The 13,551-nt window shown below is 40.0% G+C and overlaps 2 protein-coding genes across 4 annotated transcripts in view; both read right to left on the bottom strand.

Moving 5' to 3' along the window:
• Positions 1-5,698, bottom strand: part of LOC120741187 (collagen alpha-1(XVIII) chain-like) — a 128,735-nt gene extending 123,037 nt beyond the window's left edge. Inside the window, exon 1 of one of the 3 annotated variants that reach the window (XM_040043916.1) lies at positions 5,500-5,698. In XM_040043916.1, coding sequence (XP_039899850.1) covers positions 5,500-5,513 — 14 coding nt within the window. In that variant the 5' untranslated portion in view covers positions 5,514-5,698. The remainder of the gene's footprint in view (positions 1-5,499) is intronic. The other 2 variants (XM_040043915.1, XM_040043913.1) reach the window with 2 other exon arrangements.
• Positions 5,699-11,104: 5,406 nt separating this feature from the next.
• The window catches only part of LOC120741096 (enhancer of polycomb homolog 1-like), a 33,881-nt gene continuing 31,434 nt past the window's right edge, over positions 11,105-13,551 (bottom strand). Inside the window, 1 exon segment of the mRNA XM_040043749.1 lies at positions 11,105-12,800. Coding sequence (XP_039899683.1) covers positions 12,728-12,800 — 73 coding nt within the window. The 3' untranslated portion in view covers positions 11,105-12,727.

The following is a 13,551-nucleotide window of genomic DNA, read 5'->3' on the forward strand; positions in this document are numbered from 1 at the left end:
CCAGAGGAAGTGTAGCAGTTGAGGGGCAGCATTGGCCTTTTGTTTTACAAAACACTCTTTTTCAAAATTTGTTTATTCATTTTTAATTGAGATGGGAGTCACCAGCAGTCTTGATTTCATAATCTGATGGTGCTCTACATAGCTGGCTTAAGGCCTTCTCCCCCTCTTCGTTTGTCTTTGCTTGGTTCTCTGTGATTTTTTACCCCCGTCTATTTAAGTCAGCATTTTTCCATGATTAAAAAAAAACCCAAAACAATCTTTTAACATTGTGAACTAATAAATATTGTCTTTCTTTAAGCCATGGACTTGATCTCTCACTTAGGGTGGAAGCAGTTCCATGTCCGAATCGCAGACAAGCCCTTAATGTGTTTTGTTCCGCAAATCCATAGCTCAAAGCAACCCACGCCCATCAGATTCAGACCCGTCTCACCTCCTCCCCACCTCAACCTGGCCATATAGAGAAAGCGTTTAAGTCTCCCCCTGATGGTCTTTATCAGTGTCTACACTCCTGGGGGTCCTGTCCTACTTCCTATCATTGTTGGACTCTGCTTTTCTATGTAAGAGAGTCTAAATGCCAGATATTGTGTCTCATGTCACTAGCCAGGGCAGTACTGGACAATCAGAGGGAAGTCCCTCTTAATAAATCTTGCAGTAGAAGGTTGGAGGGGTGTTAGTACTGTAGATTATAATGTTGACAGCTTGGAGATGGGGGGGGTTGTGTTTTGTGAATCATTTTTACTGGCTTTTTGGGTCCTAAAAACTACTTAGATTTAGGAAAATAAACTAATTCGGGTTAAAATATGACACAACACTGACAGTGCATGCTGAAAAACTGTGCATTGAGAGTGTGTTTCAATATGATCCGAAGCATCCACGTGAGACAATTTGGGAGTGACAGACCATAGCAAAGCCTGGTGCTTCATGGCACAAACGTCAAAGGACACCTTGTACATGTCTTTGAAACAGAGTTTGACACCCTGAGAAATGAACAGGCTGGCACAGAAAGCAAAGGCAAATTGATCCCTGCACAGATTATCAGTGCGCTCAAAGGAAAATGAGTTTATCCTCGTTTTGTGACATTTCAAGCACATGCTTGATGATTCCTATGAGTTATAAATAATGGACAAATTGTTAATTATGTTAGTTTTCAGATGTGCACGACTTGAAAATTATATTTCTGTCTTTTATTTGCAGCTACCCGCTTTGTGGTACTCAGGCATCAGGCACCCAAGTGTGTGTGGATTTCTATTGTGTTGTGTGTGTAAGTATTCATTGATTCTCAATTTAAAGCAATGGCTGAACAATTTGAAACAATGACTGTCAGTTGCTTGCAGTCAAGCGATTAGTGAGTGGTATAGAATTTGATCAACACATCATCAACAAACTGCAGTGTGAAGACAAACCCTTTCCAGCCCGACAAATGTCAGCGTACAAAACACCCCCCACAACAACACATTCTTCAAGACTCAATAAATGTGTTACTTAAGAATTGTTAAAGAAGACAAAATATTTGTCATATTCTACCCACATCAGCTGGACCATTAAAACCACTGACAGGTGAAATGGATACCACACTGATGGAAAACCTTGGGTTTTGGCAATTATCCTGCATGACAAGCCCCATAATTGCCAGACAATGCACCCTGCCACACTACAAAAACTGCTCAGGAACGACAAAGAGCCCAAAGGCTTGAACCAGCTCCTAAACTCCCCAGCAACAACAACTGGAACAAACCAGATCCACAGACACTCCATGCTGAAACTCACAAGGCCGAGTGGATACATGTTCCTAATGCCAGAGGACACCCCAAGAGGTTCTGGTGGCAGAAGTAATAACTGCATAAGTTATAACATAAGTTATAATAAGTAATAACATTGCAATTGTTGTGAAAGGAACAGAAAAATACATTTCAATTAAAAGTGTTCAACAGGAAGTTGTGCCAAGACCCCAATTACATGTTCTCAGAAGAAGAGTGAAATTACATTTTTATTACAAAAAGGAGGGGAAAAAAAAGACTGAAAGCTATGAGGTGGAAATTAAAACAAATTGACATGCATATTTCATTCTGATGAATTTGACAGAGCCCATTAACTGCACTGCAGTGGTGTTTTTTTTAATTTTACTGAGGTGAATGTTGCTGAGGGTTGTGATGAAAAGAGAATGAAAATGGGAGCACGAAGGGGAGGCGGAGAGCTACATTTATGGAGTTGAATGAATTTAGTCCCATCTCTATGTGAGGAGACGTGACGTGACTACATTGCGAAATAAATGGTCTCTCATTCACAGCAGATTGATAATCTATGGGTCTCTCCTTGAACTGTAAGCATGGACTGTAACTTCAAGAAGCTTCGATCCAGATGTTTTCGAGCAAGACCATTACATCAGACCAATCAATGCTGACCAAAATCTTTTGAACTGTGTGTTTGCACGGTTGCCTGATACAAATCACTAAAAATCAAATGCGAAAGTAGAGAGTTTAGTTCAGTTTAAACTTTAAAATAAAATTTAAAAAAAATTAAAAAATTTATAAAAAAGTGGTTTTGAGACTTGTTCATACTCTTCTATCTCAACCCTCTGAGGTCTACGTCACAGATGACAACCCTAACCCTAGTAAGGAATGTGAATAGTTTTCGATATGCATCAGTTAGACTGATTATTTTTTTCCTTGTTCCCTGATTGCCAAGACTTGAGAAAACTATTTTAAAAATACAAAAATCACACACTGGGATTGCCTAGGAGTAGAGTTGGGGTTATGCTGGAGCTGAGGTTGTCATCAATGTTAATTTAGACCTCTGAAAGATTTTATAAAGACTTAACAACAATGAGAAACCTTAAGAATTCCAATCAACAGTGCAGTGATTAATTCAGTATGGAATATTCAAGGCTATGCAACACTATTAAAATGGTAGTTAAAGGGAAACTGTTTGCATCCTCAAATTACTTCAGATTTATGTACTCAGTACTTGTCTAACACTAAGACCCGTCTCTGTCAGGCAGACGTGAAATGAGGGTCAGCAACAATGTGGAAACCAGAAACTGTACAATTCAAATAAAATTTAATGGTTATAATGGGAGAAGTAACCATGGCAAAGACCATTTTCAGAGGAATATTTTTGTTCGTTTGTTAAGAAACTTAACAATGACCTTTGACTCAATTGAGAAATTAAGAAAAGGATCTCAAGGAATGAACCAGTGTTGTATCCACACAAAACCGTTTAGCAAAGATTTAGTCTTTAGGCACTTTGTTACTAGCAGTCCGAGAGAGGAACACGCAATTTGTTCCAGTTTCTTTAGTTGAATCCATGAAAAATGCCAAAGATAACACAGTTTGACAGGCATAAAATAGCATTTTTGCACCAACAAGGTCATTCCCAACGAATTATTGGCTGAAAACTCTCAGCATGGTGTGCAGTGTGTTCTGAAATGATTTGACAAAACTGAACAAGTAGAGAACAAAAGAAGTGACATACCTAAAAAAAAAACCAAAAAAAAAAAACCAACTTGATAAATGATATCTGAAAGTCATATCTTTAAGAAACAGGATCAAAATCCAACAAAGACCTGGTACAGGACAAGATGCACGGAACATTCAGGTGATCCATGTAGTTTTTGTTGAAGCCTCATCACATCCAGTCTCAGTGGAAGGCTGGATTTCAAAAAGCGTTTCTTAAGGAGGAGAAACAGGGAGAAAAGCCTGATGTATGCCAAACTACACAAGAGCTCAACTGAACTGGCAACGGGTCTTATGAAGTGATGAATCCAAATGTGAAAGTTTTGGTGCAAGTTGTCTTCCAAATGTATAGAGATCAGGAAACGGGTACAACAGCGAGTTTCTACAGCCATCTGTAAAACAAGGTAGAGGCTCTGTCAGTGTTTGGGGCTCCACTTCAGCCAGTGGTGTTGGGGATCTTGTCAAAAGAAGAAGTGTACCATCAGAATATGATCTACCATGCAATACATGTCATCTGTAAAGCATCTGATTGGGAAAGCTTCATTTTTCCACATGAAATAACTCTCCCAGTTCAGTAAAAGCATACTTGGATAGAATACACACTGGAACTATCGGTCATGGACTTGAGACTGGTTAACAAAATTACAAGAAAACTCACCTAAGAGAGTTCAAGCTGAAAAACTTGTCTGAAATGATTTTAACTTTGTTAATTTAGACTTAAAACTTGACTTGGACTTAATATTTTGAAACACACAGCTATTAAAAACATTAAAAACTTGCATTTCTTCCTGCATTTTACTTCAGACTTGGTTCGGACTTGAGTTTAACACTTAAAGCAACGCTAAAGATTACTCGAATTTGTCTTCAGTTGTTCAAGATTAACTCAGACTTGTGCTTTAAAGCTGTAAAACTGCTTTTTCTCAGTTATCACTATTCATTTTCTCTAGGAAAATATAATTAAAAGTCCCATGCCCCTGGTTTAATACTCATACGCCACACAACAAGGTTGAATTTCAAAGACTGAACATGCGATTGTAGATGAACTTCAAACATGATATAAAGCCAGCATCCATAGTGTTAAAAACTTCCATTCGAGCCACTTTCATCTGGTTTTTCCTTCCATCTAAAAAGCCACTCCTGTGGTCTGATCAATACCGTTTCAAATTTTTATCAGACAGAGAACAAAACAGACACAGCTATACGCAACCTTCAAAGCTAAGTCCCCTGGATGCATAATGGGAAAAAAAAAAAAAACCTAACAAGCCCATCTCTCATTAACATTCCCCCACAGTCACCTTCAACAATGCATCTGCCTTTCTGCGAGTGGCAGCACTCAGTGGGGAGATGGATTTCTCTGTTCTCGTGTTGGAATATTTTAATGTGTCATCAAAGTGGCAGCTCATTCCTGGCACAGCGAAACACTAAGCCAGAGCCAAACACTGGAACAAGAAGTCTGTCTGAGGGATAATATTAGCATACAGCCTCTGTGGTTTGATACGAGAACGAATTCAGACAAGACTTTATTGACTCTGAGGCAGCCTGAATGGCGCAGTGATTGTAGACCTTTGTGCCACTGGCATGAAACAAGAGATTGCAGTATAGGCTGTGGAGGCATGTAGCGTCTGCATGAGTGTGTGTGTTTGAGGGTAGCTTCTTTTCTCCGACTCAAGCAAAGCACCGTGAAAGGTCTTTTACAATTTTCTTTAAATCTTCCTTGGCTTTTCAGGCCTGAAGAGCAACCAAATACAACAACCTCTCTCTCACATTTCAACCTGTTCATGGAAACTGGAAATCAGGTGCAGTCAAAGGTTGACAGTTTGACAGGAGCAAAAGCAAAAGCAGCAGTGTGAAGCGCTAATGTAAAGTTAGCTGTTGGAACAGTATCATTTACATTGTACCAAAATTCTCAAAACAGATAGCCACAATATTCTGCCATGGTCTTGCTGCAGCATGACACCACAGACAGTAAACAGATGGACCTAGGCCTCGCAATGTTGGCTTTATTAAAAAACAATCTTTGAACTTTTGGGTGGAGAATTTCACTCACCAAAATCGAAGCATAAAGGTTTTAGATGGCTTGTTCACCAGCTCATATTATTTCCCAGCTCGTTCCATTAAAATACTTCAAAGTTAGCAAGGGCACAAACGCTCACTGGTTAGCAGTCAGGTGAGGCCTGATGGACACTGATCAGTTACAGCTGCCTCTGCTATTAATGCCTAGTTGAAGCATGCTAATCCGGTGAAAGCTGTAATGTTCTAGGAGGAAATGGAGCTGATAATGTTAAGATTTTCTTTGGGAGTGACCGGGATGAACAAGATTAGAAATGAGAACATCAGAGGTCCAGCTCAAACTGAAAAAGAATGAGTGGCAAGGTTGAGATGGTTCGGACATGTGCAGGGGAAGACCTCAGAGAAGATTCGTGGTTGTAGTGAAGGAGGACATGCAGACAGTTGGTCTGACAGAAAAAGACAGGGTGAGATGGAGGCAGATGATCCACTGTTCTGACCCCTAAAGGAGGCAAATGATTGAAGACATGTTGAATCAACTTGAGAGAAAATGAAATAAAAGGCAGCCAACATCTAAAGAAGAGCTTTGAATGTCTTTCAAAACGTATGGAGAACTATTCCTTAAGACTACTTAAGAAAATCATAAGAAAACATGTCTAAGACAGTTCAGGCTGTGTTGAATAATAAAGGTGGTCACACCAGATACTGATTTTCAAGTTTTTTTTTAATTGTGCAAACTCTGTTTAAGTATTATATTCTGTCTCTCTACATATGCTTGCACATTTTAATAAATCACAGCAGCTATTCCCCATCTTCCTACCAAAATACAAAGCAACGATGTGTAGTTTGTAAATACAGAAAGCAATTAATAGATGAATGCAGAAAGATGGAAATAGCCTAAAGATGTTGTTTTAGAAATGTAGAAATAAATTCAGTATCTGATTCAGTGCATTAACTAGGAGAGCCAACATGTAGATTGTAGATATCTAAAGATTTATGTGCCATAGCGTGTTCATATAAGAGCTGTCTGTAACCATATAACCACCATCAAACTGTAAAATAAATAAAATAAGATTTATATATGGAAAAGACTCCGACCGCCTTTTCTAGGACGGGGAATAATGATGTAGTCAGTGAAGCGGTTTCTTTAGTGCTGCGGTGGTACTCAGTCTAAGGTCCACAGCATTCAGAATGAAACCATCTCTTGTGTGGTTAAGAGCGTCCACACGCAGCTCTTCACACTCTAGTTCCTCTGAACCACTGTTAGAAAGACAGCTCTTGCACTTTGCTGCACTTTGCCGTCCACAGCCTGTGTGAGTCATTTCCTCTTCAGAGGGTCTGAGCACTTCAGCCACGGTTCAAAAAACTGCAGCGAGAAGAGAGGCTCCGGCTAAAGCCACAGCACTGGGATCAGTATTTTTAACCACCACAGAGCGGGGAAAACAAACTCCCCACATTAACGCCGCTTGGCTGTTAAACTGAGGATTCAAATCCTGACATCCTCGTTCCTGCTAGTAATTAGGCATGCGTGTCATTTTATGCTCTCGGTTACTTGGAAAGTGGGGTCACCTTTCACAGAGCCAGACCGTCAGTCACCACCACATGAACCCCTGCCTCCGGCTTTACACCTGTTGTCTGCTGGGAGACAGAAAAAGTGTGAGCAGTGTTAGCAGGCCCGGCCCTGCACCCTGATGGGGATATCTGATCCAGGGGTGGGCAACAGCTGCAAAGTGCTGTCAGCACTGTGACGCCAATCACCCCCTTAGATCTCGCTTGCCCATGATGTGTTATGACTGTAGAGGAATTTGGCAGAAAACAAAATGTGTGAGGAAACTGTAAATTTGAAACTTCTGAGAATGCAACGTGAGAAGATGAATTACTCAACCCTCTGTAAAAAACAAAACAAACATGGTCACCTTGCACATGGTTTACTCCCTTAAATACGAAATTACTCCTGAAAAAGCAGCTGCAGACTCATGCACATAAGTCACCATGGGGCGGTGGTGGGTGGGGGGTGTGCAGTGAATTTAATGGGGGGAAAAAAAAATCAAGATATGAGCTACAGTTGCAGCTATTCACCCCCTGATGACACTGGTGATATATTTCAGAGCTGATGAGAAAAACAACTTTATTTCAAGTCTCACCACAAAAAAACAAGAAGAAAAAAAAAATGCTTGCTGTAGTAATGAGGAGAAATGTGGCAGGGTTAACGCCCACCTTGCAGATTGTGCACTGGGCTAGTTGTCTCACTGTTGAATGATTTCAATTCTGCAACTGAGTAATCTGTGACTGAATAATGCTGGCAGCGCTCCAGCGCAGCTAAATTGAAAAACTTGGGAGTAATTTGGCCCGTGATGAGAAAGAGATATCTACACTGCTGAGTTTCTACGCTGGATTTGTGTTGTTTTATTCATGCTCGAACGCTGATAAAGAGCCAACTGTAAATAAAGGAAGGGGCGCTGAGTCGACTGAAGCTGTTGCAGACAGTTTTCGTTTCTGCACCAGCGAGATGTATTCTTATTTGTTTGGTGAGATTTGAAGGTGATATTTCCCCTTCTTTGCCTTCTTGCTAAAGGTTAGATGAGAAGATTAAATATGTAGCTGAGGTATCAGCTTAGCATGAAAACAGGAAACAGCTAGATATGCTGTGCACAAAGGCAACTAGAGACCATGCTGCAGAGTGATCCCACCATAGACGATATAAAACAACGACATAGCCACTGTGTTATCACCAGTGTTGGTCAAGTCACTTGAAAAAAGTAATCAGTAACTAATTACTGATTACTTCCCCCAAAAAGTTTAAAAACATGATTTACAACCTTAATAGCAATAGATCTTTCAGCCCAATTCTACTTTTTCTGCATAATCCATCATATAAAATGTAATCAAATGGAAAAAGGGTTTTTTCGCTGTAAAAAGAAGTTTTCTTCCCACGCAGTGAGCAGCGGACGCTAATGTTTTTGTCACTTTTTACGGAATCAAACTCAAAGTAAGGTCAGTACTTCCACGCTTTAAACGCTGCATGCTCATACTCTCTCCCGCACCCGATATATTATCCATTGTTGATCTGCACACAGCTGTTGCCACGAACGTCGCACTCGCTCACGTCACTGTCATGAGACACTCTCGCAAAAAAATCACGGTTTTAGTAACGCAGTAACGCAGTGTGCTTACGGGAAAGTAACAGTAATCTAATTACCTTTTTTGCAATAGTAATCCCTTGCTTTACTTGTTACTTGAAAAAAGTAATCGGATTACAGTAACACATTACTTGCAACTTGTAACGTGTTACTGCCCATCTCTGGTTTTCACCCACTGGTTTGTGAACTACTATTTTGAAGCTTTTCAATTCAGTTTTATTTATATCCTGCCAGTTCACAGCAAGCCATTTAAGTGGTCTTTATAGAGTCTATCATATTAGAGAGAGAATCCCAACAGAAGCACTTGGTGACAGTGGGGAAGAAGAACTCCTCTTTAACAGGAAGAAACCTGCAGTTAACTGCCAGGATATAAGCTTTATTAAAAAGGAACATCTGAAACCAAATCTTAAAAACATCGATGGTGTCTGCCAAATTTATCCATCCATCTCTTTTCTACCATTGATCTGGGTTTGGGTAGAGGAGGCAGCAGTCTAGGCACCTCTTTCAACGCATCCGGGGGATTAACTGAGTTTTTAAAAGCTAGCTAAAAGATATGGATCTCTCTAGTGATTCCTTAGTCTGCCCCAGGACCACCTCCTCGACGGACATGCATGAATAACATCACCTTGGAGGAGTCAATGCCATGTACATTAAGCTAGTTTTGGAAGCTGAAGAGTCAACCGCAAGGATCTTTGCCCCTTGACTGCCACCCAACCACAAGGCACCAAACTCTCAGAGCCCCTGGTGTGGTTGGTGGGCCTATTAGAAGGCAGATCAGTTTAGCTTCTTTAACCAAAGCCTGGCCCTGCCCTGGTGCTGCTGTCCTGGGCAGGCTAAACTAGATCTTTGATTTAAGGTTGCAATCCACCAAGGGGAGATATCCACTTCATTAGATAATAAATTAAGTTAGATCATCCTGGTCTTTTATCAATTTTTAGAATTATTTCTAACATATATTTAATTTTTTCATTGATCTGGATGCAACATTTTCAGTCTGATAAATACTCATCAAATTGACTTCTTAAACTTGGGTGACTGGAGGGTTCCCCAACCTTATAAACAAGATAGTTGCATAACAGTGAGCCACAAGATTGCACATGAACTATCGTGAAACCAATTTATTAATCCCAAGGGCTGTTCACAAAGAACTGGAGAAATGACTGCAATCACAGCACTAAAAGATGGCAAATACTCTTAGGCCCCTTCTTTGGTTCAGAGGTGGCTGTCTGCCTTGCAGTGCTCCTCTCCGTCCAGGATGTGCATATCCTCATCATTGAAAGAGGGGCCACACTTGCTTTAAAGCTTATGGCACACAGTTTTTGTGCTGATGTTAATGCCAGAGGACGTTTAGAACAATCACCTATTCACCAAGACCATTTCTGATGAGGCTTCAGTGAACAATAGATGGATCAACTGAAGGGCCTCATGCATCTGTCAGATCTGTGTCAGGTCTTTGCTGCTCTGCCCCGCCACCCGCTTCTTAAGGAGTTTTAGATATTGTTCATCTGCTGAGCTTATTTTTTAACCCCTGACACTTCTTTTGTCCTCCAACTGTCTATTTTCCTCCAATCTTTTAAGGTCACACTGGACTGCTAAGTTATAATGAATTTTGGCTAATAGTTCTTCAGGAAGGGCCTTGTTGGTGCAGAAATGCTATTTTGTGCCTGTGATGGCCTTTACACTGAAATGGGAACAAATCATGTGTTTTGTGACAGGCACTTTGTTACTGGCAGGCTAAGGATTACAATCTAAAACTGGTTCTTTTATGGAGACACTGGTTCATCCTTTCACTTAGGTGTCTTTTATGGTCATGATTCATAGGTTTGCATTAAGTAGCTTAGCAAAACAAAAAAAACCAACCCTCAAGTATAAAAACTGGACTGAAATGAGTGAAAAAGTAGCCGATGTCCACAGAAAAACTTTGAAAGACCTTCAGAGTTTAAGCTAACTAATAACCCCAAACAAAAATAAAGAAATTAAGGGCACTGCTTTTTTGGGGGGGGCACAGTACTCCATCTCACAACTAAAATGTAAAGAATCACACTTGTGAGAGCTATCAATCTTTCCTTACATGCACAGAATAAAGTAATGAGTATTTTTGAAAGATCCAAGTCAGTTTTAGTAATTTGACTTAAATTTTAACCCAAAGACTTTATTTAAAACATGGGTAAAACACTGGTGTGGCTGACTTATATAGCCAGAGCTTAAATATCAAACTACTAATAGCCTACATTATTTATGACATTCATATATGTGTAATTTACACATACAGTTCAGTAAGACTTCCGATGTAAATACCAGTGAAACTGCTTGAGGAATTCAGTGTCACAATTGTTTGTGACCTGATAGTGGGTGCCTAAGTATACCCCTTACATTTCTGACCATGTACAAGTAAACTCGCAGATAAACCAAAGTTAACCTCACTTGTATTATCTGTACAGTTTGGCAACCTTGAAAACACCCACACAGACACACACACACACATAAAAGAAGGGTCTGAACAAATCACATTTAATGCCCTGGGCTTTATTGTCTTATTTTAGTGAGAGTTTTGTCACATTTTTTTTAGTCTTTTCAGCCTCCAGGTGGGACAAGTAAACCTCAAGGATATATCCTGCCATTGGACTGGGCATTCAGATTCTGACAAAGACGAGAAGCACTACTAAGTAATGCTGCCTTTGTGCCTAACTCTTCATAGAAGAGAGAACATAAAATTCCCCAAAGGAAGGCACCCAATACTTGTGGTTTTTGGCCTTGCAGCCGTCTGGAGATTCTTTTTTCAAAGAAAAAGAAAAAAAAAAGAAAAAAGAAATAAACAAAAAAGAACTTGAAGAAAAGGGAAGAGAGGAGAGAACTGATGCTTTCTCACAACTCTCTGCCCCTTCATTAGCATTTTTTGTTATTAAAAACTGGAATGACGAAACACGTACAGCGATTACTGTCCATTCACCTCCCTTATCACCTATGCATGAACAAGTAACAAACAAACAAAAGAATGAAGTCTTTCAATGAACGAAGGCTTACAATCAAGTTTACCACAAGAGAGAGAAAAAAAAATACAAAAATAACTGATTTTCTTTTACATAAAAATGTTTGTGGGATAAAACAAATACAAAAACGGGGGACTCCGCTTGCATGAAAATGAAGGACAACCCCATAAAGAACAAATAAAATATAAAAGCAGCATTGATATTCATCAAAACCATCAAAAAAAAAGAAAATACAATAGTGCTTAAATCAGAAGCGGCAGAAGCTTCTGGGAAGAGACTTCATCCCTGTTTTGTTACTTGTAATTGGGATAATGTTAATGGAAGCCCCCTGAAGAGAGGAGTGCCTCTCCATGAGGGAACCACACCACCTCCTCTTCAACCACCTCCTCCACCCACTTCTCCTGGCCTCCAGGTCTGTATGTATGTCACCACTGATTTTAACACGATCCACAGAGAGAAGCACGGGGAGCCAAAATAAATCTGTGTGTGTGTGTTTGTAGGGGGGGGGGTGAGACCTGCTTTGTGTTCACAATATACAAAAATACCCAGGAGTCCGTAGCTACCTAACATTTACTACAGCACAGGAACCAACAAAAGGTACAGTGTACAAATAAAAATCAAAACAAAACAAAACAAAAATTAAAAAAACAAAACAAAGAAACTGTAAACACAGCACAATAAATAGATAAAAACAGCAGGCTCCGCACCATGCACATGATGTAATAAAACTCTTCTCTATACAACTCGCACGTCTCTCACACTCGCCACAAGTTACTTGGCTCACTTTTTTTTTTTTTTTCCTTTGACTCCCAAGTGCAAAACATCACAAATGGACAGTTCTGTATTCAAGTAGTATATATACACTGGGTGGTGGGGAGGATATTACAAATATGAAGTTACTGTACAGATACTAACTTTGCCATATTCATAATTTACAGGTGTCAATATTTTACTTTTAACAGTAACAAAAAAAACCAAAAGGGAAGAAAGAAAAGGTTTAAAAAGTATGAGAGAGATGAGAATTGCGAGCGGCCGCGGCCACACGTCCCGTCTGCGAGTCCGAGTCCTGCCGTCCCTTTTGCATTCCCGATGCTACGATGCACAGCACCTAAAGAGCGGACTCTTTGCTGCACCGCTACTACGTCACCTCCATGGCCACTGTGTTGTCTGCTATATTGTTCAGTGCTGGCTTCTCTTCATCGTGATTTTCCCTGTGGAGACAAAGAAAAACATTAATCCCTGCTGTTCTTCAAACTTTTCTCCCACAGACTTTATGTGCCACTTGTGGCTTGCTGGCAGTTATTTTGGTCATATCTGCCAGGTCCAGCTGACTACTTAAACCAGGGATTGTGTCTCGTAATGCACAAGCTTTAGCGCTTATCTCGAAACAAACATGATATAAAAGTGAATCTGAGACTTCTGCAACACTGACAATCTTACAATAAAGTCTCTTGTGAGTTGTTTTGTACAGTCTGTGTAATATGTGATGACTGAATGAATACATATCAAAATATCTCTTCTTCTATGCATGTTTATGTTTCTTCAATTCAGGTAGGTTTATGTTGTGTCTGGGCAGCTTTTGTTCTGCTGTAAATTAATCAAAGATTGTGACAGTGTGAAGTCAGTCAAAACAACAACAACAACAACAACAAAATGAACAGAACGCAATGCCACAAAGTGTAATGATGCTGAAATCCTTTAACTCTGAAAGGGTGTGTACAGGCAGGACGGAAGGAAGTGATGTGGCAACTACACCAATAAACAACAGGGGGAAAAAAAAATTTTTTAAAACAAATTGTAACTCCGACTCGAGTTTTGAACTGAAGCAACGAATAGTGCTGACTGATATTACAAATGTGACCAACTGTCATCTATGTAGTGATCAGCAGCGCGTTTTACTCAGATTGATCCAATATGCAACCTCTGAGTGCCAAATCTGCCTAATATTTCAAGAAGTCTGTC

The sequence above is a fragment of the Simochromis diagramma genome, unplaced genomic scaffold, assembly GCF_900408965.1.
Source record: "Simochromis diagramma unplaced genomic scaffold, fSimDia1.1 OVJJ01000602.1, whole genome shotgun sequence".
In the NCBI taxonomy this organism is placed as follows: Eukaryota; Metazoa; Chordata; class Actinopteri; order Cichliformes; family Cichlidae; genus Simochromis; species Simochromis diagramma.